At 48.7% G+C, this 16,837-nt stretch overlaps 1 protein-coding gene across 11 annotated transcripts in view; it reads left to right on the top strand.

The window, feature by feature from the left end:
* NCOA1 (nuclear receptor coactivator 1) overlaps positions 1-16,837 on the top strand; it is a 268,260-nt gene that overhangs the window by 213,893 nt on the left and 37,530 nt on the right. For all 11 annotated transcript variants that reach the window (XM_060273179.2, XM_060273187.2, XM_088666959.1 and 8 more), the window contains 5 exons: positions 1,658-1,837; positions 5,181-5,276; positions 6,056-6,196; positions 7,626-7,773; positions 8,544-9,882. In XM_060273179.2, coding sequence (XP_060129162.2) covers positions 1,658-1,837; positions 5,181-5,276; positions 6,056-6,196; positions 7,626-7,773; positions 8,544-9,882 — 1,904 coding nt within the window. The remainder of the gene's footprint in view (positions 1-1,657; positions 1,838-5,180; positions 5,277-6,055; positions 6,197-7,625; positions 7,774-8,543; positions 9,883-16,837) is intronic.

The following is a 16,837-nucleotide window of genomic DNA, read 5'->3' as shown; positions in this document are numbered from 1 at the left end:
GGGGGCAGTGCCTCCGCTCAGTGGTAGAGCAGAGACAAAGGATAGCCTCTGATTCAATCTGTTGACACCCCAAAGTAACAGGATCCCGGGCAAAAGTTTGGCTCTGTGTAATAAGGCAGCCCTGGATGTTCATGTGAGCAAAACCCACATTGGGCTGCATCTCTCTCTGCAACATGCAGCTCCCCTTCCCTGGTATGGTGTTGCTCTAGTCCCCCAGCAGAAGCAGGAGGGAGCGAGGAAGCCCCACTGAAGCTTTCTGATTCCAGCGGGCCACAACTGAAGCATCAGGTTAGCAGTGGGGTCTTCGTTATTAGTATACTAGGCGTGTGTGTTCATGATTCATGCAGTTGGATGATGCAACCCAAAAGGTCACAAGAAGACTCTAGTCTTGTGCAGCTAAATAAGGCATCTTTGCTCCTGTGTATCTGCTGCTTCCGGTGCCTTCGCTGTTAATGGGGTGTGTGTGTGTGTGTGCCCATCTGTGCCCATGTGCCACTTTGGAGAGCAAAGCAATAGTCACCAAAGGAAGTGGAGTAGGTGGTGTTGGTGACCCTCATGTGGCCACCAGCTGCCAGACAGGGCCTGGTAGGAACAGTGGCCTGCAGACTGAATAAGGGGGCTGTGGGAAACCTGCAGCATAACAGAATAAAGCAATCCGGTGTCCTCTGTATGTTTTGGACTAAGGCCTCCATCATCGCCAGCATCACACAACCATGTTCCCTGGGGCTGATGAGAGCTCCAGATCAGCCGGGGGCCACCAGGTTGGTGAAGACTAGATTCAAGGACCTGAAATTTCCCAGGAGACACTTGTCACCTGCTCTCAAGTTCAAGTGACGCTAATAATGTGGTGGTTTTGTGTGTGTTGAAAGCCCTTCTGATACATTATCTCAGTAATCCTAGTGATGGCAGTGAATGCAGAGCAGGGTTTGCATCTCAGACGATGAGGTAGTGCTGGCTCAATCAAAAAATAATAATAATATCTGGCTCCTTTCCGCTAATGTAGTCGCTCGGTTCTGTTTATGGATTTAAAGACCACGGAATGTATCATAAGCTCCGTGAGTGGTTTCAGCAATACGTTCAATGAATCAGAATTGGTGGTGTCACAGCCACTGAAGGACAACGGATAGCTGCTCAGTGGGGAAGTGTGTGCTTTGCATGCCGGGTGCCACAGCTTCAGTCCTTGGATCTTCAGTAGTGGAGCTGGGGAAAGACCTCTGCCTCGCACCTTGGGGAGCTACTGAAAGTCACAGCAGGCAGAAGGTGATGGCCTGGCCAAGGCTTTGACTCAATTTGTTAGCTTTCCATGTTCATTTACAGGCAAACACCCCCCCCACATTGGCACACATTCAGTACGTGTGTAACTGTATGCACACACATTGCGCCAAACCCAGAAGTGACCCGGAAACATCTGCAGAGGCAGAACAGGGTGTTTGCAGGCTTTTCCAATGGTGTTTCAGATATACGTGATTTGACTTAAACATATGGTGCCTTGGAATGTATAAATGGGGGGTTGCCTGCAATCATAAGGATTTTGTATTTTAAGAGGGAACCGTGATTTCACACCTCTGCCAAGTTTCCAGATCCTGGTCTTTTTGCATGTGCACTTCTTCGAAGCCTTTCAATAGGGCTCCTTGCTCTTCCTCCCCTTCTTCTGCAGTGAACGGCGTCCCTTGGCCTCAAGAGTCCACCCGGCGCAACAGCCACACCTTCAACTGCAGGATGCTGATCCGCCCCCCGGACGAGCCGGGGGCAGAGAACCAGGAGGCCCGGCAGCGTTACGAGGTCATGCAGTGCTTCACCGTGTCCCAGCCGAAACTGATCAAGGAGGAAGGCGAAGGTAGGAGCAGACGGTGGCTTGTTTGAAGAGGGAAATAGTGCTTGCGTGTGCAGTGTTGCATTTCTGGGGAGGGGAGAGGGAGAGGAGGAGAAGGAGGGAGGGACAAATCGCCCTCCGCCGTCCTCCTGCAGGACCTTCCTTGCAAGGGGACTGCAGCTCTCTGAGGGCTGGATATTCTGCATGCCGCATTTCCTGCTCACTTTGGAGGACTCAGGATGCCTGCAGCTCAATGTACACAGCCCACAAGCCCACCCTTGGGGAGGTAGGAGGTGTCCTACCTGTGCAGCTGGCACACGGGTACATCTGCGCTGCAGGCTTGAGTGAGAGGCAAGTGTGGCAGGCGCATTGCTTGCAGGGCCTCTTCCCAGTGGCAATCCTAAGAAACTGCTGTTGTATTTCACATTACCCTTTGCACAGAGGATGCACCTCTACGTTTGCAAACATTGACAGGCCCCTTTACCTTTGACAAGCTCCTTTTGGAGAATCAAGCACAAGACCTTTCTGGTCTTGGCTGCAGAGAAGCAAATGAGTTGTCTCCTCCCTTGAGACCTTTAAAAAAAAGATGGGAGGTCCTCAGCCAGTGGATCTCAGGTGTTTGCTAAGTAGCCCTTCCACTGCAGGAGAGCCCCCCCCCCCCCCGATTTGCATCACTTGGCTCCCTTGACGCCAGGAGCCATTGATGAGCATGTGTAGCTTGCTCAAGCGCCACAGTGGGTGCTGTGTGTGTTTTGTGTGTGTGCTTAGCAGACATACACACATACACACACACATCTTCCAAACAAAACATAACATCTCCTCCTATCTTATACAGCATTTGGGCTATAAGCCTAGGACTTCCATCTACCACGTCTAATGATTTTCAATCTTCCTCACTTAGCCTTGCATGTCATTATTTCCACTATTACTTTTAACAGTCCATAGCTTACAATCCAATCTCATAAATTTCCCCTGCAATATTTCATATAGTTCTCCTTACAAAACCTCTTGCAATCCTACGAGCGTAGTTAGTTGATTACAATTAGTTTTCAAATAGTTTGCATATTTACTCCTGTCTTCTAAGAAATCCTGATCCCGCTGGTTTCAAATTCTCCATGTCATCTTACCCAATTCTGCATAGTCCATTAATTTCATCTGCCACTCTTCTTTCATCGGTAATTCTTCTTGCTTCCATTTCTGTGCCAATAATACTCTCTTGCTGCCATTGTCGCATATAAAAACAATTTATTATCTTGTCTATTAATATCCTTACCAACAATACCCAGTAAAAATGCTTCTGGTTTTTTTTTTATAAATGTATATTTCAACATCTTTTTCATCTCATTATATATCATTTCCCAGAAGCTTTTCACCTTACATTCCCACCACAAATGATAAAAAAGTACATTTTCCTTACATTTCCAACATTTGTTACTTACTTTATACATTTTAGCTAATTTCACTGGCCTGATGTATCATGACCGACTTTTACCTCCTCATCTTTCAAATGCCATTCCAACAGCAATTTATACATTTTAGACAATATTTTAAAATTATTCAATATTTCAATTTCAAATTTTGATTTAGTATAATCAAATCCATTTTCCTTTAAATCCTCTTTGAACATTTCATTAATTTGGCAATAGCGCAACCAATCATTAACATATTCTCTTACCTCTTCATAAGGTTTAATTTTCCAATTATTCCCTTCTTCTCTTACTAGTTTTTCATATGTAACCCAATTTTTACTCATATTTATCTTTTTCACACTCAATGCTTCCAAAGGTGATAACCATCAAGGTGTTTTTGGTTCTAATAGGTTTTTATACTTCAAATAGAGATCTTCGGAATATATGGTTACCAAATCCTTTATGAACTTTTGTTTTATCATACTATAAATATGCATGCCAACCAAATCTATTATCAAATCCTTCTAAGTCCAACAAATCTGTATTTTCTAACATCATCAATTCCTTCAACCAACAGATGCAAGATGCTTCATAATATAACTTCAAGTCTGGCAAGGCGAAGCCCCCTCTTTCTTTAGTATCCGTTAGCAATTTAAATTTTATTCTTGGTTTCTTCCCCTGCCAGATATATCTTGAAATTATTTTCTGCCATTCCTTAAATATAGCTGCCCCCTTGAATTGATTGAAACAAAAATAACATTTTTGGTAGCACATTCATTTTAATAACAGATATCCTACCCCATAGGGATAGTTGCATCCGCCCCCATCCTTCCAGATCTCTCTTGATTCCATTTCACATTGGTGTATAATTATTTTGGAATAAATCTATATTCTTTGATGTTAACCAAATTCCTAAATACTCAACTTTTTTGACTACTTCTATACCAGTCTCAGGACTGGAATCTCAATACGCATCTGCACTCTGGCTCAACCATCCCCTGATGCAAAATAGACTTTCCATCAGAACACTTTGGGCTCATATCTCCATGGTGGCCATTTTGTTCCAGTGCATTAGCTGAATTAATCCATTGCAGCTTACACAGGAGATCATGACTGGAAGAAATAAATCACACAGGGGTTTATGACTTTGCCCAGGAGATGATAGTTGTTGGCTTTCACCGCTGCCTTTTATTTTACAGTGCTGCCAGATCCAAATGGCCTCAGAATTAATTCTCCCAAACAATAAGGAACACCCACCCACTGTGCCAGTGCCAATCGTTCTCCCCAAGCAAACTTTCAATAGTTCAGCTGCTGTGTAAGGTTTAACTCAACAATACGGCTTTTCATTGCAAAATGCAGAAAGGCATTGACTTAGGCTTGGCTCCGGTGATCTTCTCTAAGCCAGCTGGGGGGAGGGGAACCTGCTAGAGCTTTCCCCCCAAATTAACAAAGATGGGTTGGCATCCCCTAGGACTTTTCTTCTGTGCAAGAAGTCCCATCTCCCTACCTCCATCTCCCTTTCCTCCTTGGAGTCCTTCCTTAAGGCCCCAGTTCGTTTACCCCAGTTCATTCTATGGGATGTATCCTAGGAACAGCTCATGCCTCTGACACCAAATCCCAGACGGGAGCCACTGTTTCCCTGTTCCATTTTCAGGTTGGTTGCAGGGAATGTGGATTCCTCATTTTAAAAGATTCCAAGAAGAACTTGTGCTTCCTTTGGCAAAAGTCGCATCTTCTTTGAAGGGGGGTCTACTTTACTCTTTGGGAATAGTGGTTTTGAAGGCATGTATGCTGCTGATGGCAGGCAAGCTCCTGTGAGGAGGCAATGCTTGCAGAGTCTGGAAGAGGCGAGTAAAAGGCAGGAGGGTTTTTCACAGGTAAGCACTTGCTCTGTATAACCTAGTGCCTCTTCCCTTCCAACCTCGCTCTTCTCCTTCTCCTCCTCCTCTTCACGGCAGACTTGCAGTCCTGTCTGATATGCATCGCACGAAGATTACCTCGATCCACAGCCCCTGCTACATCAGAATCCTTCATGACCAAGCAGGATACTACAGGTACCATTCAGAAGGGTAGCCAAGCCTTTGGCCCCAGAGGGCATTTCACCCCAGTGCAGCCACCAATCATGGCATGGAGAGGACTGACTTGAGAGCAGGCATCCCCGAACTTGGCCCTCCAGCTTTTTTGGGACTACAACTCCCATCATCCCTGGTCCTGTTAGCGAAGGATGATGGGAGTTGTAGTCTCAAAACAGCTGGAGGGCCAAATTTGAGGATGCCTGCTTGAGAGCAACTGGCCACAGTCTGCAGTTCCTGCATACGTTTGGAGTTCTGTGTCAGCAAGAGGGCCTCTGTTTTCTTCAAAACTGGGGAGAACTCAATGGACATATCCCAGTTGTTCCCCTCAACCATTTCATAAAGAAACATGGCAGGAACTGAAAGGGAGGTGGGTGGTCAGTGGAAGTGAGCAAGGGAAGGGAGGAGAAGGGACAGTGGCCAACCCTCTGTGTGGAATAGTCTACTTATTTATTTCTAGAAAAAGCGCCCTGAGCAGGAGAATGGGCAGGAATTGTTTGCTGGGGTAGCAGGGAAGCTCAAATGATGGAACTGGAAGAATGAAGGCAGGATATACATTCAATACATGCATTATTGGTATTTAGTTATTTATTGAGGAATTTATACCCTGCCTTTCAACCTATTTCAATAAAAAATAAAAAACTGAACCACCTACACATACGTAGATAAGAGTCAGCTGTGCTTCTGAATCCACATCGCTCCATTGCTCTTGCTTTAGCCGTTCAGTCCTAAGGTGCTTCTCTCGCTTCCGCTCTGCTCAGGTAAAATCATCTCCATCGACACCAGTTCGCTGAGAGCGGCAGGCCGGACCGGCTGGGAGGATTTAGTGAGGAAGTGCATCTACGCTTTCTTCCAGCCTCAGGGCAGGGAGCCATCTTACGCCAAGCAGCTATTTCAGGAAGGTAAAAAGGCTCCTCTCTTTGCACGCACTGCCATTGTTGCTGGATAAGTGCTTTCCGGACTGAAAAATAAAACTTGGGGGGGGGGACGGGGACAAACACCCGACAAAGAAGGCAAATAATGCTCCCATAGGAAGTAGCTGAAATGACTGACTAATGCCCGTGGCTTCTCCGGCTGGCAAGGGGGAGGGGGGTCCTTGCCTGCACACTCAATAGGATTCCATCAACCTGCTGCCAGTTGTCTCTCCGCACTCCCATGGCAACCTTGCCTGGGAGGCTGTTGGCCTGCAGTTTAGGGGTGGCGTGCCAAGTCAGCGGCCTTCTTGCGGACCTTTCAGGAAGGAGGAACTAAAGCAAGTGAGCCAAGTTATTCAAGGCTGGCTGCCTTCTTGGTCCCAAAAGAGGATAGAGATCGTCAAAAGCCTTTTTTTTAAAAAAAAAAAAAAAAAGAGGGGAGGGCACCTTTTATCCAGAAGGCTAGTGTGGGCATTGTGGTTAGATTGCTGGACTGGGATGAGGGAGATTGGGTACCCAGTGGCCTTGAAGCTCCCTTGGGTATCCCATGACCATTCATATTCCTATTCTCTCTCTCTTTCTCTCCCCTCTTCTGTTCTCTACTGCTCTGTTTGTCTCTGTGTGTCTCTCTCAGCCTGACAGGGTTGTTAAGAGGATATAAGTGGGCACAGGGCAGGGGATAGCTAATCTATGCTCCCTTGAACTCCTTGGAGAAAGAAAGGTGGGATAAAAACAGACAGTGAAATTTCCTAGTGCTTTATCTTTTTATTGCTGTAAACCACTTTGATATGCAAAAATATTTTAATGAATAAATTTATACGCCACTTTTCCTGAGTGCTCAAAGCACCTCACATGCATTACCCTGTGTGACCTTATAAGACCTCTGCAAGGTGGGACAGTACATCACCCCCCTAGTGCGGAGGCTGGGAGAATAATGTATTTGCCTTTCCATGAATTGGTTCTCCTTATTTGTAGCCCTGGGAGCATTTGGCACCAGTGAGCTCTATGGATATTTTGTGGGTAGGGTGGTGGTGGTTGTTTGATGCTTCCTCCTGGTACCCAGGTCCTGGGGGGTCTTTTTCTCCCCCCCCATCTCCTTGTATTTCCCTGGGCACTGGGGCGAGGGGCGGGAATGGTATTTGGGAGCCAGTACCCTTCAAATGCTCAGCCGCAAACTGATTTGGGTAACCTTGACAAGCCACTGCCTCAGTTCTCCCATCTGTCAAATGGGAGCCATGCTCACCAGCCTCCACATTTATGTGAGGACCAAAACAAAACACCATTATACAGGGGAAAACCCTGCCAAAATCATTACTGGCCATGGTAAACAGAAGGCAGATGAACGAAAACATCCCAGCCTAGTAACCCACGTTCTCTCTCCCCCCCCCCCTTTGCCCCACTTTTTCCTCCTCCCCAGTGATGACACGGGGCACAGCCTTCAGCCCATCTTACCGGTTCACACTGAGTGATGGGACTGTCCTGAGTGCTCATACCAAGTGCAGACTTTGCTGCCCTCAAGGCCCGGAGATGCAGCCTTTCATCATGGGCATTCACATAATTGAGAGGTGAGTCTCAAGAACCCCTCAGTTTCATTACTCTTCCTCCCTTCCTTCCTTCCTTCCCTCCCACCTTGTGATTGTCTGAATTAAGCTGTGACCTCCTTGGCCGGGGGACCTGCCTCTTTTTTGCCTGTGCGACCCCACAAGACACCAGATACGTCAGTCCTCAGGAAATGGCCTTTTCATTCCCCTTCTGCCACCCCCACCCCTAAACTTTAAAAGACTGTTTTCTCCACCTGCTTTATTTCCTCTCGTTTGCCTCTCATTCCCGTTCACCTTCTGAGTTAGAAGAGAAGTGTGCTTGAGAAGGTGGAGCTTGAAGGAAACCCCTAAGGCAGACCCTGGGTTTCAAAGTTCCCTGAAAAATCACAAGGGGGTTATCATGCCTTTTTCTGATGCTCAAGAGGAGGAAGAACCAGTTAGGAGCTTTCCCTTCTTTGGGCTTTCGGGCTTCTTCTGTTACAGAAAGAATGTTAGATGGGGATTTGGTGGCATGTGGTGCAGTTCTGTGAATGTTTGTGGGACAACTGCAGAAGTGATCAAGCAATGGGATCACCGATCTTCCGTCTAATTTCCATATGGGTGACTAGCTCCTATGTAATGTTTCTCACAAATCATCATCATCGTCATCTATTACTTATACCCCTCTTCCCTCCAGTGATATGGAGTACCAAGTGATGCAGGTACCAAGCCTTAGGGCTTATGAAACATCCAAGCTGCCCCCTCTCCTTCCTCCACCAGTCACCCCCCTCTCTCTCTTCTTTTTCCTGACTCAGAGAACACGGCACGCTGTCACCTCAAGAAAACACTAACTCCGGGATGCCTCTTCCCCGCATCAGCCCCTCGCTGAACCCCAACATCTCCCCCGGACAAGGCATGGCTCTGCCCTCCCCTCTCCCTCCTGCCAACAGTAGCATGCTAACTGCCAGCGCAGCAGGCCACCCGCCGGGATCCAGCCTGCATGGCAGCAGCAGCAGCAATGCTACCCCCAGCCAAGCCACTTTCGGATGTTCGCCTGGGAGCCAGATGGGAACGAACGTTGCCTTAAGCCAGGGCCAGGCCGGTCCCCAGAACAGTAGCCATCCCATGAGCCACAACAACTCCCCGATGGGCAGCCCCGGGGTCACCCCACCGCAGTTCATGTCCCCCAGGCATCGGGTGAGCCCCGGGCTGGTCCACCGGCCCAGAGTGCCAAGCAACCCTTTCTCTCCCCCCATGCCCACCACGCACTCCCCGGTGGGCATGGTGAGCGGCTGTGGCTCCAGTGGCTCCCTTGGCAACAGGTCGTACCCAGGCACCCCGCTGAACTCCATGCAGGGACTGACCGAAGGGCCCAGCCCCCCGGTGGGCTACTCCACGCCCTCCCCTGTCCTGCGGCAGCCCAGCAACCAGAACTCGCCCAGCCGGATGAGCCTGCCGCCCGTGAAAATGGAGCCCAAGGACAGCAAGGAGATCGCCTCCATCCTGTGCGACATGATCCACTCGGACGGCGGCCCAAGCAACACCAAGCCTGTGGAGCCAGGCTCGCTGCACGGCGGCGACCGGCTCTCCGAGGGCGACCACAAGGGCCTGCAGGCTACCAGCCACAAGCTTGTCCAGCTCTTGGCCACCACGGCCCAGGAGCAGCTGCGGCATGCTGACGCAGACACCAGCTGCAAGGAGCCCTTGTCCTGCACGGGCTCCTCTGGGACCCCTGCCTCCGGGAACCCGGTGGGCAGTGCTTGCCCGTCCTCCCACAGCTCCCTCACAGAGCGGCACAAGATCCTGCACCGGCTCCTCCAGGAGGGCAGCCCTTCGGACATGGGCAGCCTGGCCGCCATGGAGCAGGAGAAGAAGGACAGCGGGCCTGGCACAGCGGCCCCTGCCCTGCAGAGCCAGGCCCCGGATGCCCGGCTGGAGGCAGATGCCGCAAAGAAGAAGGACTCAAAGGACAACCAGCTCCTTCGCTACCTGTTGGACAAGGACGAAAAAGAGCTGGCGTCCAACCCCACCTTGAGCTTGGACGACGTCAAGGTGAAGGAGAACCCGGAGCAGCTGGAGCCTTGCGGTGTCGCTCAGTCCCTGCACACCAAGCCCCCCGCGCCAGAGGAGGGAAAGCTACAGCCACAGAGCCAGGTAGGTCTCCCCTCCTGGGGGAAGGGGTCCTTTCCTCTTAGAAGAGCAGCAAACATGTCGCTCCACGTTGGGTCTTGGGTTGCCGCTGTTGACTTGCACCTTCCTTGCTTGGCCAGTGCAAGTGAGCTTTTATTTATTTATTATTTATACCCCGCCCATCTGGCTGGGTTTCCCCCGCCGCTCTGGGCGGCTTCCAACAAATACAAAAATACATTAAAATATCACAGATTAATAACTTCCCTAAACAGGGCTGCCTTTAGGTGTTTTCTAAATGTCAGGTAGAATCATAGAATCATAGAGTTGGAAGAGACCACAAGGGCCATCCAGTCCAACCCCCTGCCAAGCAGGAAACACCATCAAAGCATTCCTGACATATGGCTGTCAAGCCTCTGCTTAAAGACCTCCAAAGAAGGAGACTCCACTACACTTCTTGGCAGCAAATTCCAGGTAGTTGTTCATCTCCCTGACCTCCGATGGAAGGGCGTTCCACAGGGCGGGCGCCACTACCGAGAAGGCCCTCTGCCTGGTTCCCTGTAGCTTTGCTTCTCGCAGTGAGGGAACCGCCAGAAGGCCCTCGGTGCTGGATCTCAGTGTCTGGGCTGAACGATGGGGGTGGAGACGCTCCTTCAGGTATATTTTGCGCGACCCTGAGATTTGTGGATGCTCATCTCACAATATTGGAGGGGGGGTTACCCTTTTGCAGTCTGTCTGTCGAGCCTTGAGGAAGCAGAAGGTTTTACACACAAGGTTCAATCCTCACAGTATTCTGTTTAAAATGAATCTTGGCGAAGACCTTCCGTTGCTGGAGAGCTGCCGCCAGTCAGAGTAGAGGGTATTGGGCTAGATGGACCAGTGGTCAGACTCTGTATAAGGTAGTGCCATTAGGAACGACGTCAGCATGTTGATTTTTGCTTGATCTTTACCATACAACCTGCAAACTGCATGGTTCTACTGAGTTCTCTGCCTTCTTAACAAAACTTCCCCTTTGAATGAAACATGTATGATAATTTTTAATATTAGTATATCCACTCCAGTCATTTATTTTCTTTTACTGAAAATACACAGAAACTCGTGCTTGGCTGAAATGCCCCTTCCTCAATTTCAGGGCCCCTTTTGCAGGGTAAGGGAAATTGTGGTGGGGAGGGATTCTAGCCAGTTCCAGGGAGCCAAAGTTCACTTGGATTCCACTCTGCTAGTGGCCATCTCTTCTCCACCCCATCCTCAAAGCCTTAAGAGCAGGAATAGGGAACTGGATCTGACCCATGGCAGACCACTTTGACAGGTGGGTGGGGCCAACGATCTGCCACTGGCGATCCATTTTTCCTATTCTGGCTGGTGAGCTGTGCTACAAAGGAAAACCCAAGCCAGGTTTGCCACCTGGCAACCGAGAGGCAAGAAATGGTCTTCATTACATCCACCAGCTCTTCATATATTTTGGGACATGTTGTTTAGTCGTTTAGTCATGTTCGACTCTTCGTGACCCCATGGACCAGAGCCCGCCAGGCACTCCTGTCTTGCACTGCCTCCCGCAGTTTGGTCACTCATTTTCGTAGCTTCGAGAACACTGTCCAACCATCTTGTCCTCTGTCGTCCCCTTCTCCTAGTGCCCTCAATCTTTCCCAACATCAGGGTCTTTTCCAAGGATTCTTCTCTTCTCATGAGGTGGCCAAAGTATTGGAGCCTCAGCTTCACGATCTGTCCTTCCAGTGAGCACTCAGGGCTGATTTCCTTAAGAATGGAGAGGTTTGATCTTCTTGCAGTCCATGGGACTCTCAAGAGTCTCCTCCAGCATGCGATGGGACATGTGATGCCACTAATGCAGTCCTGATGGGGGGCTGTGCTTTCAGACCAGAGGGCCCAGAACAAGGAGCAGGTTTGTTGGTTTGTTTTGCTCATGTTATGGTATAAAGCACCACAAATCATAGTAAGATGAAGTAATAGCCGCATGCCAACACCAGCATCTGAGGACTCAAAAGTCAAAGGCAAGTGTTTCAATAGTGAAACTGCAAGACCTCAAATGCACCAACCATGTTGTCACTGTTGGTCATAGAGTCCTGCAGCTGACCCAGTTCTCAAATAAGTGTACCTGCGTCAATGGGCATATCTTCAAAGATCACTTAATTTAGTTGCACACTGAAAAGAGGCCCGCAGTGCGAACTATTTGCTAAGCACAACACATGCCCCTTTGTGCCTGCCATGGTGTAAGGCAGAAGAAAAACTTCCATGCGGACTGAGGTGCTTTCGTTTTATTCAATATTTTGCAGGGATTTTGTGCTCAATGATTGCTTAAATCAGTGGTATTAAATCTCTGCAGTCGAGCCTGTTGCAAGGCTGCATTGTAGATTCTGTTGGCGTGACTGAGAGACACACCTTGTTTCAGAAGCCCCTCTGGCATCACCAATAGGAGGGCTGGGGAGTTCACAGGCCTTTAAAGGGCTTTGGGCTATTCATCCCCAACATTTCCTGAATTCAAGAGCCCCATGTCTGTGAATGGGCTAAGCACGGCTAAGAGAATTTTCAGTCTCCCTCCTGTTCAGTGGCTGGGAACCGGCAACTTTAAGGTACCATTATCTCTTGCAATAGAGTTATTAAATGGCAATGATGGTTCCCTGCAAGAGAGATTTCGGCGTATAAATATTCATTACAATTGGCCATGAATAGGAGAGGGCACCGCTTTCTTTTCTTTTCTTCTCCAGCTGAGGAAGATGACAACATGGATAAGGCTGTGTTAATCCCTTTTTTATCAAATAGACCAGGGAGAGTTTGACATTTCAAGTGCGAGACCACTTACAGGCTTGTGTCAGAATGGGGCTTCTGTGTGGGAATAGCCCCTTGGAAAGCCTCAGATAACAAATAATGCCCTAAAGTGCCCTAATTAAATTAAGGGGCCCATTCATCTGGGAATCCCCACGTGGTGACCCCATCCGGCACAGGGGCTTCAACTCTCTTTGTATCCTGTCCCACAAAAGGCCCTTGAGCTGACGGCTTCCCATCAGCTGCTCCCGGCCTGCTCTCTCTGGTTTCTTCCCAGACTTTGTAAACGGAGCTTCGTTATATGTCAGCTTCCCATGTTCCATTGCAGTGCTAAATTGGAAGCAAAGGCCATCTCTTTGGGGGCACCGTGGTTTCCCAGGAAGCCTGTCGTGCTGGTTGCATTTTTGGCCATGCTGGCCAGAAGGAACCTGTGCACCTGAAATACACTGATTTGGAAGCTTCTGAAACCCCTGAAATTATATATATTTAGGGGAAGAGTTATGGTCTTGCAAGGCGCTCAGTGTTAGATTTAACAGCTCAGGTTTTGCATATCCTGAAATGTGCGGATTTGCTCAGGCCTCTCCTGTGATCTGTCAAGCTCAGCAGCTGCACTATTTATCTTCACTGGCCCTGCTTCCATTTGGTTTTGATATCCTAGACGAGGAAACACAACTGTGCCTTTAGTGTACCTGCTCTGCATGCAGGTGTCCCCCAGCCCCAGCCCTTGGCAGCATCTCCAGTTCAGAAGGATCGGAGAGTGGTGGGTAAGGTCCTTTCTAGGTCCCAAGGAGCTGCAGCCATTCGCAGGACTGAGTTAGATGAACAAAGAATCTTGGGGAGGAATTTAGTGGCGCACCAAGGCAATCATTTCTTCAGGGCAAGCATTTTGGCTAGACAAGAACAGCCCCCTCCTCCCTGGGCTGTTCTGTGGGAGGTGGTTTCTCCTGATCCCACCCCTAGAGCCCATTTCAGGGGGCACAAGGGAGAGGAGAGGGCAAACCCCATTGTGGAAGCAGTCCTATCTAGTTGTTGGTTTCTTTGTTTGTTTAGAGACGCAGGTGGCGCTGTGGTCTAAACCACTGAACCTCTTGGGCTTGCCGATCAGAAGGTTGGCGGTTTGAATCCCCGCGACGGGGTGAGCTCCCGTTGCTCTGTCCCAGCTTCTGCCAACCTAGCAGTTAGAAAGCACACCAGTGCAAATAAATAAACAGGTACCACAGTGGCGGGATGGTAAACGGCGTTTCCATGCACTCTGGCTGCTGTCACGGTGTCCTGTTGCGCCAGAAGCAGTTTAGTCCTGCTGGCCACATGACCCAGAAAGCTGTCTGTGGACAAACGCCAGCTCCCTCGGCCTGAAAGCGAGATGAGCGCCACAACCCCACGGTCTCGTTGGACTGGACTTAACTGTCCAGGGGTCCTTTACCTTTTACCGTTTTGCTTGTTTATGTCAAATTTATAACCAACCTTTCCTCCAATGTTGATCCTCCCTGGCTGGGAGTGAGTGACTGGCCCAAGTCACCCAGCAAGCTCCGTGGCCAAGTGGGGATTTGAACCCTGGTCTTCCAGGTCCAAGCCTGAACCACCATGTTGCCTCTCTGCTTCCTGTGCCTCCCGAGCCCTCTCCAGATGTCCCTTTCTCCATGAAAAAGCACACTCAAGCCTTACCTCCTCCCTCACCCTCCATGGGTGGCTGTGTGCAGTGGGGAGCTTATGTGAGTACAGCAGGCTCCCCCCTGCAGAAGACAGTCGCCCTCCATCATGACCTGGCCTAGTGACTAGTGGGGTGCCACAGGGTTCTGTCTTGGGCCCAGTCTTATTCAACATCTTTATCAATGACTTGGATGATGGGCTTGAGGGCATCCTGAGCAAGTTTGCAGATGACACCAAATTGGGAGGGGTGGCTAATACCCCAGAGGACAGGATCACACTTCAAAATGACCTTAACAGATTAGACAACTGGGCCAAAGCAAACAAGATGAATTTTAAAAAAATTCCTTCAGTAGCACCTTAAAGACCAACTAAGTTTATATTTTGGTTTATATTTATCGTGTGCATGCACACGAAAGCTCATACCAAAATATAAACTTAGTTGGTCTTTAAGGTGCTACTGAAGGAATTTTTTTATTTTGCTTCGACTCAGACCAACACGGCTACCTACCTGTAAGATGAATTTTAACAGGGAGAAATGTAAGGTTGGGCAAAAAAAAAAAACCTGAAAGGGACAAATACAGGATGGGTGACACCTGGCTTGGGAGCAGTACATGTGAAAAGGATCTAGGAGTCCTGGTAGACCACAAACTTGACATGAGTCAACAGTGTGATGCAGCAGCTAAAAAAGCCAATGCAATTCTGGGCTGCATCAATAGGAGTATAGCATCTAGATCAAGGGAAGTAATAGTACCACTGTATTCTGCTCTGGTCAGACCTCACCTGGAGTACTGTGTCCAGTTCTGGGTACCACAGTTCAAGAAGGATACTGACAAGCTGGAACGTGTCCAGAGGAGGGCAACCAAAATGGTCAAAGGCCTGCAAACGATGCCTTATGAGGAACGGCTTAGGGAGCTGGGTATGTTTAGCCTGGAGAAGAGAAGGTTAAGGGGTGATATGATAGCCATGTTCAAATATATAAAAGGATGTCATATAGAGGAGGGTGAAAGGTTGTTTTCTGCTGCTCCAGAGAAGCGGACACGGAGCAATGGATTCAAACTACAAGAAAGAAGATTCCACCTAAACATTAGGAAGAACTTCCTGACAGTAAGAGCTGTTCGACAGTGGAACTTGCTGTCAAGGAGTGTGGTGGAGTCTCCTTCTTTGGAGGTCTTTAAGCGGAGGCTTGACAGGCATATGTCAAGAATGCTTTGATGGTGTTTCCTGCTTGGCAGGGGATTAGACTGGATGGCCCTTGTGGTCTCTTCCAATTCTATGATTCTATGCGGAGGCCAGGTCAAGCAGCTCATCCTTGCTCTCTCCTCCTGGCGATGTTTGTCTTGTGCAGACAAAGGTTTGTCTCGTGCAGAGGGCTGTTGTGCATTCTTAGTGCTCTTCAGTTGCTTTCTAGTTATCTCTCTGGGGGAGCGGGTGTTTTGAACTGGTTGCAGCTTCTTTTTTTACCCTTGTACATGTTAGCTGCTCCGGGAGCCCCTTTGGTGTTAAAGAACTGGTTATAAATGGATGAAATAAATGAATAATAACTGTGCGAGCAAGTTGGAATCTCAGCTGTGCCATGAACTCAGTCGCTGGAGGAGAGAGCCACTCAAGCAGAAATTTTCAGGGAGCACTTCTCTCGCTGGTGTCTAGATCCACAACAGAATGTTCTTAAAATACGTTGTTTGCCAACACAGTGCTGGGTCTGTCGAAGAGCAGACCTTTGTATCTGTCTATCTATCTATCATCTGTCTATCTATCTATCTATCTATCTATCTATCTATCTATCTATCTATCTATCTATCATATGTCTGTCTGTCTATCTATCTATCTATCATCTATCCTATTTATACCCTACCTTTTTCTCCAAGGTGCTCATTTAATCCCTGTGAAGTAGGCTAGACTGAGAGGCATCCACTGGCCCCCAAGACCACACACTGAGCTTCATGGCTGAGTGGGCATTTGAACCCTGCTCTCCTGGTTCCTAGTCAGACACACTAACCACTACACAACACTGCCTCTCTTGCTGCAACCCTTGCACACCCAGACACATGTGCACAGACTTGAAACTGAAAATAGTGCTCCTTGAGCCAGTTTGCCATGAACCCTCTTCTGCAATAGGGGAATAATTGTCCTGGGATATTCTGAGACAGGGCGTGCGAAGTGCTTTGAGCACTGAGGAAGCACAACATAAATCTCTCTAGTTATTGTTTCCCCCCCTGGTACTTACAGTAAGTCCTGCATTTCCTCCCAGTGAGACCGCAGAGTGGCTGACAATACAGTATCGCGTGCACAGCATTACAAAACATTTTAAAAACCAGTTAAAAACATAGTCAGAAATGAAAGCGGAATAGGAACCGCAGTAACGGGGAAAGGAAACACAGAGTCAGCCAAGAAGGTTGGCTACATTCCAAGGATCCAGGTTAAACAGAAAACGCCTAAACGAGGCCTACGTGTGGAACAGCTGCATGTCATTTGGGAGGGAGCTGCATAACTGGGGGGCCACCACCAAGAATGCTCTGTTGCACATCACCGCCAGCCCCACAGAAACTGAAGC

This window comes from Zootoca vivipara, chromosome 3 (assembly GCF_965207765.1).
Source record: "Zootoca vivipara chromosome 3, rZooViv2.hap1.1, whole genome shotgun sequence".
NCBI lineage: Eukaryota > Metazoa > Chordata > Lepidosauria > Squamata > Lacertidae > Zootoca > Zootoca vivipara.
The sequence above is the reverse complement of the archived record's forward strand: the minus strand, read 5'-3'. Positions and strand labels throughout refer to the sequence as shown.